This window comes from Xiphophorus maculatus, chromosome 2 (genome assembly GCF_002775205.1).
Source record: "Xiphophorus maculatus strain JP 163 A chromosome 2, X_maculatus-5.0-male, whole genome shotgun sequence".
NCBI lineage: Eukaryota > Metazoa > Chordata > Actinopteri > Cyprinodontiformes > Poeciliidae > Xiphophorus > Xiphophorus maculatus.
This window is the reverse complement of record NC_036444.1, coordinates 30517343-30534301: the sequence shown is the minus strand read 5'-3', so window position 1 is coordinate 30534301 and position 16959 is coordinate 30517343. Positions and strand designations below refer to the sequence as shown.

Genomic DNA, 16959 nt, shown 5'->3' with positions numbered 1-16959 from the left:
CCTTGCTGCCAATGGAAACATCCACTCTGTTGAATCTCTAAGGTCTCACACCACCAAATTGCACTATATCTCCTGGAAAATTGTTACCAAAACCTATGAAGTGACTGTTTATGCATGTCAGAACTATACTCAGCTAAGAACAAACAAATGGCATTGCTGTTGAGTGACATAATCCATCCCAAGATTTCAGCTTCATATGCAGTGTGATTGCATTCAGGAAGTATAGCGCTTGTGCAGCACATTTTTATGTTATCTTATGAATAAATGCTTGAGATCTATTTTTAGCTGGAACTGAGGTGGCTGAGACAGACCTGTGGTTTGGGTGACAATGGTAAGATGCTGATGGTTCCACTGCTTGGGGATCAGCCAGTCCCATCTCATACTTTATCTCCAGCTTAGAGAAACCCTTAGTGCTTGACTAGAAATGACTTGAACACCCAAGTAGGTGGAGTCATCCTTCTCTTTCTCCATGTTGTCCTATTTGAGGAGGTCTGAGTTTGCATCACCCTCAGTTTCCTTGTCATCTGTTCATGAACTACTTTAGGTCAGGGCATGATGCGTTGTCTTTTTAGAGCTTTTGGCCTATTTTGTGTTGTCAGGTTTAATCTAAGTGATTAAGGTTAATCACTTAGACCAGTTAATCCATGATTTAAAAACAAGACAAATTTTATTTTTGTATGAGGTCAAGTTTGTTTTAATAGATTTTTTCTGTAGTAAGTAAACTCATTATAACAAAACTCATCGTCGGATTATCTTTGATACTAAAATTCACGTGATAATCTGAAAAATCAGTGTGACAAAGATGCAAAAACAGAAGAAACAATATTTTTTTCTTTTAGTGGTGTTCCTGTTTATTTATTTTCTCCTTTCTAAAACACTGGTGAAAAAAAGGTACTACTTATATCCAAACTAAAGTTTAAAATGACAAAATAAACCCTTCCAATATTTCAATGTAAAAGTAAAATGGAAGTACTCAAATCCATTCAAATGCTGATTTACAACATCAGAAAACAGCTATTATGCTAACATAAATGAATCCTTTTTACACTTCTTTTATTTACAGCCATATTGAGTATTTTTGTGCCTTGATAAATATATAGAGGTTATGACTGGTAAAAAGTAATAAAGAATACAAGCAAAAGCTGTAAAAATACTAAATTAACTCATACTGACTGGATTCTTTTAAGAAAATGATGAGGGGGAATCTCAGCTGGAGACTGCAACTCCAGGGAGGAGATGCGTCTCAAAGGCAGTTGCCACAGATATTAAAGGATTACTCAAACAGGCATGAAATATTCAAAGCAACATTCCGGGTGTGTTTTTGATAAGGAAAAACATTAATACATAATGAAAAGCTCAAAAAAGTCTGATTTGACCTAATACTGCCCCTTTCATATTTTCTCTCCAAAGACATCAAAGCAGGCTGCAGGTAGGCTGTCTTTCCATAGCAATGATTTAAGATTACACATTCTGAGATTTATTGCTTCTAGTAGGCTATTAGACACGTAAAAAGTATGATGCTACAAGGATGGCAATACCTCAAAAAATAACAGAAACCTTCTATTATTAAAAAAAAAGGTTTCATATATTTGTGCCATTATTGAATTCAACCACTGATTTCAGCAAACACCAGATGGACAGACATTTTTGTTATGAGTCTGTCAGCTGGCATCAAGTTGAACATTTGGGGTCTCAGAATGAAACAGCTTGGAGCCGTTCAGTCATGCAGTCAGCGCTGATCTCAACAGTGTGTCCCCACAGCAGAGTAAGCAGTGGAGGTGGAGGGCTCTCTGTGGATGGTGCTAAATGGTGAGAGCTCCAGCTCAGCTGTGGGACATTCATTTTCAACTTCTCTGTTGTGGGGTGGGCTGCACTCCTCGCAGCAGCAGCAGCAGCAGTCCAGAAAGGCTCTGGTGAATGGTTGGCACAGACAGAACAGCAGCACAGGGGTCCCTGCAGACTTGCAGAACAGCAACAGCTGGCTGACCAGATGCAGGATGTCCAGGGTCTCCCTGGGAATGCCAGCCGCCATGTACATTGTGATTATGTTGCAGATGTTCTCAGGGATGATGCAGAAGCCATAAAGGATGGCCAAGGCCACCACAGCACAGTTCATCTGGCTTTCCAGCTGGATTTGCTTCTTGCTCCCTCGTACGCAAGCTCGCTCAGCGTGAAGGATCTTTCTGGCAGTGACCAGTGAGCTGCAGATGGTGAACAGCGTTGGCAGGCAGAAGTAGCAGCCAAAGTACCACCAGAGGCGTGCACTGTCATAGGTCAGCCCCAGGATGTACAGAGTGTCTGGGAGCTCAGTTGAGATCTGAACCGCACAATGTTCATAGGGTGTCACATCGGGGGCATCACTGTCCTCTGTCACCAGCTGTCGGATGAGCAGCTCAGGTAAAGCCAGCAGCAACGCTCCAACCCAAATGACTGCCAGCTTGGCCGTGGTAGATGCCCAGTTCTCAATCATCTCATAGTACATCTTCACATTGGTGGCTGCACGAAAACGGTCGATGCACAGAGCGCACAGTGTGAAGGTGGTGACCCCGAGAGACGCCACCTGGGAGAAGAGCAAAAGCAGAATGTTAAGTGATATAAACACCAATCCATGAACATGACAACACTTACCCTGATCTGATTAACCTTTGCACCTGCCACAAAACATCTTAGACATAGTAAGCTAGCACCTGACCAGTATTTGCACACACAGAATTTCACTTGTATTTACCAAAGAAATATTTGCCTTTTTTTACTTTTGCTGCTGACTGTGAGAACAGTTGAATCAGGATCAACACAAAGAAAAACTTACTATATTTTTGTGAAATCATTTAGAATGCCGAAGGATAATGTCATCTCTATTAATCTACAGACTGCTCCTTTGCAATCCAGCATTTTATTTCAGTAAAGCATCCTCACATTATGCGCCAGGTTTATGAGTGGAATACTTTGGTTATTTAGATATTTTTAAGTCAAGTTTCTGAGAACAGAGAGGCACCTTAAAACATTTATTTCTTTAGTGACAGTGATTTAGAATTTAATTATTTTACACAATCAAAATGACAAGTCTAAATCTTCCTATTTTTAATTAAGACTGTAGCATATCAGTCCCTCAGGTATAAACAGAAACCACAGCAGGCTGGATAAGATCTAAAGCCGAATAGCCAGTTTGAACAGGAACTTGCTCCATCACTGATGATGTGTCCAGATTTATCAGTGGATGTATTCGCACATGAACTCTGTGAGACATCAGTGACAGTGGAGAAAGACTGGATGAAACCACAAATAGGGTGGTGACTACTGGAATGTCAATGACAGCTCGAAGAGACAGCTCCAGTGGTGACCCATTCTGTGTCCACTGAAAGGAAGACACCCAAATAAAGCTATGATGAACTCAATGGAAAGGACGAGCTTCAGATTGATGGACATAACAGTAGCAGACGCAGGAAAAGGACTACTGACTAGCAAGCAGTGTTCATGTGGTAGTCTGCAAGAACTTGCATGGCCTGAAAATCCACCAAGCGAAGATGAAGTGTTTGCTGAGAGCAAGAGTAACACAACGCACAGTCTAAACAACCTGGTGAGATGTAGGAGGAGCCCACAAGAGTCTCCCCAGAGTGCCTAGAGCCTTCAAGTGTTGTTAACTAATCCTACAGGCACTGAGTCATTACTGAAGTGGATTAAGTGGTGTTGTGTCCAGTACTTCTCTCAGAAGGAGTGAGAGCACCCAATCCAGCTGCAGCCCACAGCAGAATTCATAAAGTACCTTTTTAGCTGAATTTATGCAAGGAGATTCACCTGGGATTAACAACCTTCGTCCAAGAGTCATTCATTCATTCCATAGGTTAATTTATTATCAGCTGGAGTTAACTCCCACGGATCGCACTCATTAATAGTCACTCTCCTATTGATGGAACCATGACTGTTGATCTTTAGCAGACTACTCTTAAGAAGAGTACAGCCTGACCAGGTTGTCACAGGCAACACACACCCCTTCACACTCAGGTCTAAGGACAATTCACAGAAACCAATGAATGTAACAGTCATGTTTTTGCACTGTGGGAGGAAGCCAGAGTACCCACACATCCATGAAGACAATTGACACCATGCTGGAAGGCAACATGCATTCCCGCAGGCGAAGCAGAAAAATCCTGAAGGAGAATTTCTGCGCATTAATTGGTCATATGAAGCTCAAACTCACTTGTTTTAGGCAGAAAAACAGCGATCCAAAGAAACAACAGCAAGTCTTTCTCTGAATGGCTCTTATAATCTGAAAGCTTTGGAAAGTGTGTCAAATTACAGGCAAAAAATGTGTAAAATAACTTTTTACTAGTTTAATGAACTTCCAGATTCCCTGTTCAGTTTACCTTTTTATTGACTCCCTCTGGTTCAGTTAGAGGACAGTGGGTTGAATGGGCCTTTGGGTTGAACTTTAAGATTATCTGTGCTACCGTGTCTGATTGTTTTAGGCCTGCCTTCTGCCCTCAGTTTCGACCCTGTTACCTGTAGGTGATGAAGATCCAGCAGCACTAAGGGCTGCAGCTCCTTCTCATATGATGAAAAAAACAAAGTAAATGCAACACAGGAGAAGTGAATGCTGCAAGTTATCGACTCCATCAATCTGCTGGGTTTCTTGAGTACGTACATTTTTAACCAGTCTCAATAATAAAATGAACTTGATGCATAACTAGAAGCAAATTAAAATATATATGATTGACTTGGAATCTGTCTATGATTGAACTGATTTTTTGTGAAGTTTCTTGATGTAATGTGTTGTTATAGAAATAACCTGAATTGAAATATTTCTTGTGAACAATTGGTTCAAACCTCAACAAGTGACAGATTTCTGATTAAAATAGTTTCCATGTTTCTAGTTTCAGTTGAACCTATTTGAAATTATTTGTTTGAACTCAGACAACAAACGAGAGTGTTAGTGATGTCTAACAGAATCTTGTGGTGGTTGGTACGTTACTTCTGCCTGTTTTATTCAAAGAAATTCAGAGTATGTTGCTGCTGTTGTTCTGAGTTTCCTGGAACAAGATTTCAAACCTTTTAGTGATGAAGGATTGAGTGTGTGTTTATGTCGAGAAGACATTGTTGCATTGAAGCTAAATTATAAATAGACCCTATTTAGAGGAGCTTAACACTGTTTACAGTGATGCAGACAGTCCTGTGGTCAAGGTCTAATCTCAGTCTGAGAGGGGGCTCACTAATCCCACTCCCCAGTCTGGTGGGTGAGCAGATTGTAACACATGCAGAAGGTTTTTCACAGTGTGATGTGACCTTAATCAGATAAATAAGCCCTCCTTTCATTTAGTTTTAGATGTAAAACTGGACCAACTTCTTCTCCTGGGATCTTTATGTGTGCAGAACCTCTGCATATCTGGCTGCAGCTGTCAAAGAAACCTTCATCAAGCTAATCGTGCCTGACAGGGCAGGGAAGTATAGGCAGGAGAATGACTGAGAACAACCTAAAAGTGGTTTTAATAACTATAAAAATGAACCCTTACAGCATTAATAAAAACAGAATCCTTTCATAAATTCTTTATGAAAAGTGAAAGAGCATGAGCAAAGAAATGGAGCACACCAATATTAGAATCGGCGCAGACTTTTACTTCAACCTGACAGACAGCAGAGGGAGAATTGTTGAGTTGAAGCAAACATGTGCTGCAGTGTTAGTGTGTCAAGATATGACATGTTTGATAACACACCCTCAACCTCAGCCACTCCTGCCTTCTTTTGGCTTAGTGTGTGTGCCTCCTTTAAAATGATGGGAATTCCTCACTTTGGTGAATAATATTTATTCATGCTGCATTCAGTTACAAGAACGTTTTATGGATTCTGTGTTTTCTTCTATCTCTTATCTGCTTACATGCACACTGCTGTTACCATGTTCATCTTTGTGTCGGAGTTGGCAGTTCCCTTGTATGCTTCCTCACCACATGTATGTATGTTGGCACCAGCTTTTAAAGGTGTTCAGTTTGCTGTCTCATTATTTTAGTTAGATTTAAATTAATTACCTTTTTTCATTACTAAGCAGTGCTGCTGGTCGCTAGAAAACCCTAGTGAAAAAAAAACTTTAGTATATTTCAAATGTACATTTGTGTAAGTACATTTTAAGTATACTAAGTATTAAGTGTACTACATATAAATATATATGAAGTATACTTACAGCATGCTTGTACCAATTTTGACATTATAACTTTAACACACTTAGATATGATTGTACCACAATACACTTAAGAAATATATTAAATAAAAATATACTTTAAGTGAACAAAATATGTATTTTCTCAAGTGTACCAGTGAAACAATATGCTTTTAAAGATTTTTTGTATATATTTTAAAATATATGCTCAAAGTGGATTATTTTAAAATTCACTTGAAGCTTACTTTAAAACCATTAAATATATTGATATTTCAGTATGTTTAAATTGCATCTCAGTGTTTACTTTAGGCTAATGAAGTATGCCTTTTTAGGTGCCTTAATAATCCTATGTTGTTAAAATCTCAAAGAATTAAAAGAAAATTAACAATTTTGAGAAACTGGTGGTAAGTTTGCTTCAAAATGCTAATTATCTTCGTTTAATTATAAACAGTGCAATACATATAAAAGCAAACTTAATGTTGGTTTCAGAAATAGTCATTTTATCAATTGTATTGTTATTTTTATGATTATTATCAGAATCATTCAGCTTCATGTTATAACTGCATGGAGTCTCTGTGTGTTGTGACTTAATATAGTTTTCTTTATAAACTTAATTTGGTTTTAATTAAGCTCAGTATGCCAAAGAGACTTTGATATTGTGAGACTGTTATCACTCTTTCATAATTGTTTTTATCTTCAACATATTTTTGCAGTTTAAGCAAATCAAGATGAAAAACCTAAAGACTTTCCTGTCTCAGAAGAGTCCATGGCTCCACCAGATCACCACACCAATTCTGAGGATGAACCTCCACATCGTCTTGATGGTGTAAGGCTTGTTGTTTTTTTCTTACACTGAGCAGCTTGCTATATATTTTTTTACCCTTCCAGGGGGTCTTTTGTGGGCTCTAGTGTAGGCTGACAGGATACGGGGAAGGTGAGGGGGGAAGACATTTGGCAAATGTCGTCGGGTCCGGGAATCTCCCATATTTGGAGACTCAAGGCCTCCAAATATGGGTCGCGCTAACCCCTACGCCACCACGGCACGCCCAGCTTGCTACATTTTTAACAACAAAAACTGGTGTATTTCAAACATCAGTTTGTCTGGAGTAATACTGGAATACTGTGACATTGTATTAAAATAATACTCTGTCCTTGGTGAAATATTTTTCTAAAGTGTACCTATTGTTTTATTGTGCTAATTTTTATAAGCATATTGTCTGTAAACTTTTAATATATTGATAATTTGTACAATTCTCTGGTAGTATATTATCATTGTAGCATTGTGAATATATTGAATGCACAATGTAATTTTTTAAATCTTTAAAGTGTGTTGTAATTTATCCTTCTGTGTACTGGTAGCCTGGTATGTTTGCAGTACTGTAGTGTTTATGAAGAATGTAATGTACAAAGTGGCAAAGAAGAATAACAAAAGACATTGATAAGTAACTAAAAAGTGTACTTCATTAGCAATTATTGTAAACTGAAAGTGTAATTGGAGCATACTGTGATCACACCACTAATATATAAAATATGTAATGCTGGAAGTCATTCTAAATATATTTTAAATGTAATTTGATCACAAAAATAGTACACTTAAGATATACTAATCAAGCATGTTTATATTACATAAATTCAGTTGTTCCAAAAAAGCATGTGATAGCACTTTGTACACTTTAAATTGTGATTTTCTACAATTACATTTTACTATTAAAATGCACTAAGTACAAAATTAGTTGTTCCAAAATAACACACTTCAAGTATACTGGTGATTAGTCTAGCTTCAAGTATGCTCAAGTATGCTAGGATTTAACATACTTAGTATATTTATTTTTCAGGGAAGTAATGATTATCAGATACATTCATGCTCAAACCTGGTTTCACAAGGCCGTCCATGTGAATTCCTCCTTATTTTCACAACACACTGTTCTGACTGGCCCGGGCAAAAGCTTCAGGCCCAGTTAACAGGTTTCAACCCGCAAAACACCAGAATCAAATTCATTCCACTGAGACCTGATCAATCCACCAAGAACAGACTCTTGGTGGATTGATCAGGTCTCAGTGGAATGAATTTGGTTTGATCAGGTCTCAATGCCTTACATTCAGAATGGTACATAAAATAATAATAATAAGATATATGCAAAGAATATAAACAATAACAAAAAAAGAAGAGAGGGAATAAACAAGAAAAATAGTATTGTATAATATAATAAAAAATATATGTATATGTATTAAAAATCACCTGTGCACAACACGTTTGATTTTTCTGTTAGACCCAAAACTAGACACTACTCTAAATTTCTCCAGGGACGAACCGCTCCTCAAATTGAGTAAACAGGAGGGGGGTATTTTTTGCATTGGGTGATATCAGCCCTGTTCCGGAGTTTTAACACACCCCCAGCCCATAGGCCTAAACAACAATTTACTAATCATGAGTTCTCATTGATCTTGTCAGAAACTCAGTTTCCCATGCACAATGCTATGTTATATTCCATTAGACCCAAAAACCACATGCTATTTCTAAATTTCACCAGGGTACGACCCGTCAAACGGGAGGGGTCTATTTTTGTGAACTGATCGGTTTCTGCCTTAACAGAATTAAGTAACAACTTAATTAATCTAACCACGGGTTTTACACAATAAAGACTAAGTGAATGTCCCCCTGATATTGTCAAAAATTTGAAGGCCAGAAATAGGTGACAGGCCAGAAACAACAATCGAGCTTTGCAGTCAGACGTTTTGTAAACAAACTGAAAGCAAAAAAAACAACAACAAAAAAACCACATTCTGCCTACCAGTTAAGTTGTATACACACCAAAAAGCTCCATTTTTGGTCACCACGTTCTGGGATCTTAATTGAGAAGGGAGTCCTGGTCTCAGGAGCCCAAAAACCGGCTCAGACAAGCCCCAAGTTGTTGCAGTTCAATCATTTTTATCTCTATGCACCACTCAGGCCCATTTACCAGTTTCAGGACCTGAAAACTGGTCCTGAAACCATACACCCTTTTACGGTTTCAACTGCAGCGCTGGGCTTCACCAGAACAACTCAGTAATAACACTGAGGGATTCTGGTCGGGTCCTGAAACTGGTAAATGGGCCTGGGTGGTGCATAAAGATAGAAACGATTGAACTGCAAAAAAGGTATATCAGAATTTTGTAAGAGTATAAATAGAGTTCCACCAATTGCAGTTTTCTGGAATGATCTGCCGATTCCGCTTTTGGCTTATACAATTTTTTTGTGTGAAATCTTGCTAAATATAGCAAGAACGTTGGCAACAGTGGGATGACTATTGATAACTGCAAAGATGCAGACATGACCTGGTGGGTATATCAGTCAAACCTCCCCCACAGCAGAGCAAACATAGGACAATAGCTGATTTTTAGACCTTTGCTGAGGTAGATAAGATCGGTGGATGAGATTGGCTTCACATCTGAGTATCAGCCGATCACTAATCTCCCAAAATTAAGGAACTCTGTCCATCCCTAACTTGAGAACTATGGTGGATTAATAGCATCAAATCAAAAACTATTGACTTTCTACTCCTGAAGCAGAGTGAAATCAGTTGGATGTGATTTGGGTGTGACATGGAGAGCTTTAAAAAAGTTTTCAATTTCTCATACTTTTCCAGTTGTCACATTCTAACCTCAAATGTCAGTATTTCATTGGGACCAACATAGGTCAGAATTATTAAGTGGAGGAAACATGATGTATTATTTTCACCTTCCTAACAGATAAAGATCAGAAAAACATAGTCTTTATATCCATAGCCATTTATTTTGATTCCCCCAAATAAAATCCAGCAAGACTTGACTTCAGGGTTCACCACAGTAGAAAAAAAACCTCCATCTGTGTGCAGATGAACCTCAGTCTAAATGCAGCTGGTCTGGTTCTGGCCTCAGAGGTTCTTTAAGATCAAGCATCAACCAGGGAATCCGGCAGGAGGTCAGGCAGAACCTGGTGGTCCTGTTTAAAGCAGAGTTAGGTTCTACAACAACATCCCAGAGTTCTGATCAATCAATCCTTCATCTGGACATGGAGACAGGATGGACCAGCTGAAGACCTACCAGGACATGGACATTCACCTGGACTGACAGGAGAGCATGGAGACTTTGGATGAGCTGCAGAGATCCACAGCTCAGGAGAACAATCTGCTGACACACTAGTAATCCTACACAGCACGCCTGGCCTTTATTGATTTAACATTGAGCATGATTACTCTCAGCAGTAGAAAGCCCTTCAACCAGCCTCTCACCTCCAGGTAGGGGACGATCCTGCAGGAGAACTCTCCCAGCAGCCAGTTCTTGGTGAGCTCGTGGAAAACCACGAGTGGCAGGCAGAAGAAGACAACGATGAAATCCCAGAGCGCAAGGTTTGCCAGCAGGGAATTGGAGATGCTCCTCATGTAGTAGTTGTGGCACACAATACACATGAGTGCCACGTTCCCGATGATGCCTACGCTGAAGATGAAGGCGGCCACCAGCAGCACCGCCCAGGCTCCGTAGGACGCGGCAGTGAGGGGATAAAATGGGTTCTTCATCTGCTTGCGTCTGGTCCGCGGGTTCCCTGGTCCAAACGGCGTGGTGTCAGGAGTGCCCGGCAGGGAGTAATCCACCTCCTCCTCATAGTTGCTGCTGTTGAATATCAATGGGAAAAGGGGGTCCCGCTCCTGCGCCATAGCGACCGGTGCCTCCAACAGCGGCTCGCTTCGCCTCCTCCGGTTCTGATTGGACCTCGGATCCTTCTCATCGGTTCTGATCCCGCATTTAAGTTCTTGCCCGTTTTTTTTTAGCCCTACTTCCACAGTACATTGGGTTTTTCGCATGCTCTCCTGTGTGCGTAAATGTCCATGTAGTGCAGAACGTTTACGCACAGAGAGTTGGCGCAGCGCTCCTTGTAGCTTGGCTAGTTCCGGGCCCAGCGGGGGAAACACGGCTACACGGCTGGGTATTTGGGGGGGGCACGACCTGCTCAGCGTATTCCTCTCGGGGGTGGTAGCTTCACTGTGAGGACCGGGACGCGAGCCTTGGTGCCGGTGGAGCGGAGCGGCACCGATGTTACTCCACAGCAGCAAGCAGAGGAGCCGCTGAGGCAGCATGGTGGTTCGGCTTAAACAGAGGGGGGGTTCGGGCAGCGCCACGATGCTCGGTCCATCTCAAGACTGTGCTGTCAGGTCAAAGAGGTCTTGAGCTTCTAGGAATATGAGCAGCGCTACCAGGGTCAACTCCCGACTCCCGGGTAGACTAGGATCTGTGCGGGGAGCCGATGTGCTGACACCAAGGTCACCGCTCGTACGACTGAAGAGCCCCGAAGTTTGAAAAGTTCCACCTCACGAAGCTCTGAGGCGGAGAGAAAAAGGCCCGGCAAGGGAAGGAGAGAGTCTGGGGTGAGGGAGGGGACCGAGGTGGAAGATTACTAAGAGTAGGGAGGGAGAGGGAGGAGCAAACATCCGTCAAACTTCCCATATTAATTCTGTTTATCTTGCAGAAAACAGTGGCAGTAATATGATTATGGAAAGGACAAGAATTGTGGCACCCTCAATAGAATCAGAATCAGTTTCTGTGCAATAAAGAGTAACCATGTCAATAAGTCACTTTAGAGAGAATTATACTACATTGAAGAATATCCTTATTGTATTTTAGATATAAAATAATGGATAACAAATACTTTCCTGCATTTTTTTTACATACTTTATAACTGGTCCTATTCATAAAGAGAAACTTTTGAAAGTTCTATTCTTTTTCCAAATAGTTTGACACAAAACATCCCATAACATCTCACCTGTTCAATCTGTTCCAGTCTGGTTTTGTCCTCACAGAGAAGAAAGTGAAGACTCCATATAGGTGAGCTCTCCTCCAACATGACCCCTGACCCTGTGATCAGTTTTAACTTATAGCCACACTGATAAGCCAGAACATTATGACCACCAATAAAATATCTGATTCAAGATTACTGATTATACTTTTATTAGAAAATCATTACATCACTATGGTGAATGGTGGAGAAAACTTTGGGATGGAAATAAACAGAAAGCATCCCATCAGTGCACGGAACAGGTTTCCCACCAAGCAGCTCAGAAGACAGAACACTTGATGTGTTTGAATGTTAGGTGCTGTGCTTCAGGTCCAGTCCAGTCCAGACGGGTCCATTGTGCTTCATTGTGCATTGTCTGGACTTTTACAGCAGGGTTTGATGACCACAGTATTGCAGATCTGGTAGCAGGTCTGGCTCTGCCTCTCCTCACCCTCTGTCTGGTACGCCATGAGACACAGGTCGAGCCATGGCCGCTCATCTGTAATACATGTGAGACATCATTAAGGTCACCTGAACCCTGGACTGGACAGGAAGAGTCATGAGGCGACTGTGAAGGTGCTGAGACAGACAGACTGTGGGATACATTCTGCCACTGATTTCTCTCAGTGCCACAGGCCTTCATGGACTCAGAGCAGAGCTGGGTTGTTGGTCCCATTACATACCTATGCTGCCTTCCGCTGGACAAAGTGTATCCATGGTCTGATGAATGCTGTTTTGAGCCTCCTGATTGGTTGAGATATCTGTTGCTGCCACATTGAAGAAAAGCTCCTGAAGACAGAAGCAACACAGTTTAGTTAGTAAGCCAGCAATTCTGAGCTGTCAGCTGATAAGGGTGCAGACAGGAAACTGATGCTTTTAAAACAAACCACTGATCTGTCTAGAGGGGCCAAGTTTCTGTAACTGGAGACAGTCTATAGTTTCAAAGATCAAACAATCTTTCATCATTTTTTAGTCAATTTTTTCAGCCAGTTTTCAGATGAAAAACACTAAATAATACAAAGTAAACAGAATCAGATAAGAACCAGAATAAAGAACACTGCTGTGTAAATAAGTTCCTGGTCTGATGACTGAAAAGTCACCAAAACTTATTTAATTTTTTCCAAAATATTGTTAGGAAAAAATAATTCTGTGTTTTCTTCTATCTCTTTTATCTGCTCACATGCACACTGCTGCATCCTTACATAGCCAGAACATGCAAGACTGGCAACCGTAACACATAAATAAAAACTGATTAAGGCCAGCTAACATCCCTTGGAGAGGGTAGTGATTTGGTTGGGTTCTGAAACTGGTAAGCGGACCTGGGTGGTGCACAAAGGGGAAAATGTCTGAACTACAAGAATATGTTCATCAAAAATATTAATGACATCCATCTTTGTGTCCTGTTGTCCTGAGCTGTGAGGAGCTGGAGTTGAAAAGAAGATATGTCCTTTACAGTGCTGCTTCAACATCCCTACTGACTGCTTCTCTGCTGTCTGGAAATATCTCAATTCAGAGTGCATCATTCTAGTCCTCCCATCATCAGGTTATGGAACAACGGTTCCTATGCTGTTGATTCCAAGTCTCCCGTATTAAATGTGCACCACTATTTTGTCCCAAGTTCTGCATGGGCAAGACTTTTTCTAAATGTGAAAATATTTAGAAACACACACACACACAACATATCCTCTTATAAACGAACACAGAACCTCAGCAGGTTAGTAAATAGCCCTCAGAGAGGCTGGATGACTAAATGAGGATCCACTCAGAAACCAGGTCATTATTGAGATGAGATTTTCTAGTTCCACTTTAGTGAAGGTGATGTCATGGGCGACCTGTCCAGGCTGTACCTAGCCTTGGTAAACACACAGGCTCTAACTCCTGCATGAACACAGCTGTTCTCATATTGCAGTCAGATGTTCCAGCTCAGACTTTACCTGCCTGACTGACCAGGGCATGAAAATCAGAAACTCACGGCATGTCTCCATAGATAGACGTCCAGAGTGTCCGTGGCATCCTGCAGCTGCAATTTCAACAGCAAGACCAGCTGCAGCGGCTGCACGCCGAGGCCTGCAGAACACAAGCAAACAGACAGAAGGCGACCCCAGTCACGTTAAGGAGGTAAATTTGTCTTTAACAGACTGCTTTCAGCAGTCAACATGCTGTCGGCAGCCAACCAACCAACCAACCAACCAACCAACCAACCAACCAACCAACCAACCAACCAACCAACCAACCAACCAACCAACCAACCAACCAACCAGCCAGCCAGCCAGCCAGCTAGCCTTTGGCAGGAAATCCAGACTCCAGCTATGCTCTCATTGCACTCACTCTGGCGATCCTTGCCGTTTCCAGGTCAGAATGGATTTTTCCTAGCCTGGCTGTTGTCTTCTTATGCAATTCAGCTCAATTCAAATATTGATTCACATATCAGTCTAGCCTTTCTTCCATTCACCTGGATTCCCTCAGGTAGATTTTCCATCTGGCCAATGAGCAAATTGAAGGAGAAGTCTATTCGGTGTTTGGAGAGTCAGCAGGGGAGGATGGCTGTTTACAGTGCAGCCAATTTCTGATAAAATTCATAGTGCGGAACTGGCGCATTACATCCCAGTTAGTGATTGGGTAAAATTTAAAAGCTCAACATAGTCCACACTTCCAGGAAGCAATGACTTCTTAACAGTCAAGACCCAGACCCTGTTGAAGCAAAGTGCTGGACATGGGGCTGGTTTTTACCAGTCTGGAGTGAAAAATGTTTCACATTTTTGTTTTTATATTAATATACCGTATTTTTCGCACTATAAGGCGAACCTAAAAACCTTCAATTTTCTCAAAAGCTGACAGTGCGCCTTATAATCCGGTGCGCCTTATATATGGACCAATATTGAGCCACAACAGGCCTCGCAACTACGGTAAGCAGCTGCCGACTTCATTTTCCCCTGTAGAAGAAAAAGCGTGCGGTGCACGCTGGGTTTTGCGTAAAGACCCCAAAATGGCTCCTATTAACACTGGAAGTACGCTTACGACGCAGAGTTTAAGCTCAAGGCGATCAGTCACGCAGTAGAACACGGGAATAGAGCAGCAGCGAGAGAATTTAACATGAACGAATCAATGGTGCGGAAGTGGATATATATTGTGATTGCACTAACGTTTGATTTACCGTAACAGTATCAGACTGTTTTTTACATGTTTATTGAATCGAGGAAAAGTTCCCCTCCACTATATGTTATACCTTGCTGTTGTTAAAAGATAAACTGTGTCACGAAAATACCATGTCATTTACTTTATCTCGGGGAAAATAATCAAACAGCTGTTTATTCATTTTGGGAATGAACAGAGTTGTGAGAACGCTGGTTTGTAATCTATTAATAAAGTTTGACTGACCTATCTGACTGTTTTGTTGACATTCCCTTTAGCGCAGTTCCATCTAATGGATGCATAACGTAACCCCAGCCTCTACTGTAGCGTCTATTCTATGCGCCTTATAATGCGGTGCACCTTATATATGAAAAAAGTTTTAAAATAGGCCATTCATTGAAGGTGCGCCTTATAATGTGGCGCGCCTTATAGTGCGGAAAATACGGTAGTTGAGATTTTGTCAGACTTTTGAAAACTCAAATGATGACAGTCCAATTAGGATGTAATTAAGGTGATTGGAAACTCAGGAGGTAGGAGTTCATCAGGCTGAAGGTTTGATTCTTGTTCTTTTCAACTCCATCATGGTGTGTTGGACAAGACACTTCACCCACCTGGCCTCACCTGGTGGTGGGGGTCAGACTGGCCCAAGGCAGCTAGGGCTACAGCCAGTAGCTCAACACCATGTGTGTGTGCTCTGGGGTCCTCTGGATCAGATTGAGTGCTGTACCAGTTCAGACTATTTATTACCATAAGAAGTTAATGCCGAGTGACATATAACCATAACCTGGTTTTGTTTGGAGATTTTAATCCATTAAACATTCAGTTGTTTTTTCTTTAACTTATAGAGCCTGTTACTATAGTTACTGTTTTCTCTCTCATCTTCAACTACAGGAAGTGCAGCATGTCTCACTCTCTGCGATTATCGTCTCATCGATCTGCTCCACTCCTGCAGCACTCGGCTCCCTCACTGCAGCCTCAGAGCACCACTTACACCTGCAACACACGCACAGCTGTCAGAGATGCTGTCCCTAACCACTGGTGGGACTGTTTGGGTTTTGGTTCTGTTATTATGTGATGCTAAGAGTAGAGGGCTGGGCTGTTACCCATAGTGTCTGTTTGCTCCTCTGAACAGGAAAGGTGCGGTCAGGTCCAGCAGGGCCAGCTGGCCACAAGATGGCGCCACTGGAACAACGTTGGGGTAAGCAGATGACAAGTGCTGTGTCTCCTCCAGAGAGCACCCTGGAAGGAGGGAGGGAGGGATTAAAATGAAAACATCATTTCCTTTGTTGCAGATCTGATGAGAAGAAAAACCACAAAGTTTAAAAGATTTCATCTTAAAAACAAAAAGACGCTGAAGGAAGTTGCAGACATTTCCTGGTCTTGACTGTTACCCATGAGGAAGATGAGCTGCTCAGTTTTGCCCTCCGTCATGAGCTTGGTGGACAGGTGAACACTGGGTTTGGATGCTGAGGCGTCTCCTGGTAGGTCCATATGTCCAGACAGCGCCCATGGAGGAGGAGTACAGGCTGTAGGACGTCGGGTTGCTTCAGAGAAGATCCCGGCCAGCAGCTCTTCATCTGGGACGTCCTTACTGGGAACACAGTGGAGCTTTCATTCTCACACAGAACAGCTCACTTTATCTCTATAGCGCCAATTCACAACACGTTGTCTCAAACAGCAAAGTTTTCTCAATTAATTATTGAGTATACAACAGCTGAACATTTATAAGTTATAAATGTTCAGCTTTATAACTTATTAATTTCCTTTGAATGTACAAGGAAATTTAGGCTGATGTTTATAGCAGCTCTGAGGAATCACTGACTGACAGAAGCTAAATGACATCCAGCTTTTCCTTTGTGGCTCTGAAGTGAACTGGACTCATTCATTAACCTGG

At 41.5% G+C, this 16959-nt stretch overlaps 2 protein-coding genes across 6 annotated transcripts in view; both read right to left on the bottom strand.

Annotated features, from left to right (window-relative positions):
• Nucleotides 1-692: 692 nt before the first annotated feature.
• LOC102237223 (prosaposin receptor GPR37-like) lies at nucleotides 693-11510 on the bottom strand. Its single transcript, XM_005814001.3, has 2 exons — nucleotides 10396-11510; nucleotides 693-2560 (listed from the first exon to the last, which is right to left on the bottom strand). Exons 1-2 carry the CDS (start codon nucleotides 11236-11238, stop codon nucleotides 1742-1744), a joined length of 1662 nt encoding a protein of 553 aa, XP_005814058.2. The 5' UTR covers nucleotides 11239-11510; the 3' UTR covers nucleotides 693-1741.
• A 585-nt stretch (nucleotides 11511-12095) lies between these two features.
• Nucleotides 12096-16959, bottom strand: part of pot1 (protection of telomeres 1) — a 71746-nt gene continuing 66882 nt past the window's right edge. For 3 of the 5 annotated variants that reach the window (XM_023349838.1, XM_023349818.1, XM_023349824.1), the window contains 6 exons: nucleotides 16457-16656; nucleotides 16169-16304; nucleotides 15976-16058; nucleotides 13906-14000; nucleotides 12617-12722; nucleotides 12096-12432 (listed from right to left, as the gene is read on the bottom strand). In XM_023349838.1, the coding sequence (XP_023205606.1) occupies nucleotides 12296-12432; nucleotides 12617-12722; nucleotides 13906-14000; nucleotides 15976-16058; nucleotides 16169-16304; nucleotides 16457-16656 (757 nt within the window). In that variant the 3' untranslated portion in view covers nucleotides 12096-12295. Of the gene's footprint in view, nucleotides 12433-12616; nucleotides 12723-13905; nucleotides 14001-15929; nucleotides 16059-16168; nucleotides 16305-16456; nucleotides 16657-16959 lie in introns of those variants that run through there. The other 2 variants (XM_023349827.1, XM_023349830.1) reach the window with 2 other exon arrangements.

What these genes read in the sequence shown, in the direction of transcription:
- LOC102237223 (XM_005814001.3), bottom strand. Translation starts at nt 11,238, where the DNA reads ATGCTGCCTCAGCGGCTCCTCTGCTTGCTGCTGTGGAGTAACATCGGT. An exon ending in GGATCGTCCCCTACCTGGAG is followed by an intron (nt 2,561 to 10,395) that starts GTGAGAGGCTGG and finishes CTCTTCTCCCAG; the next exon opens with GTGGCGTCTCTCGGGGTCAC.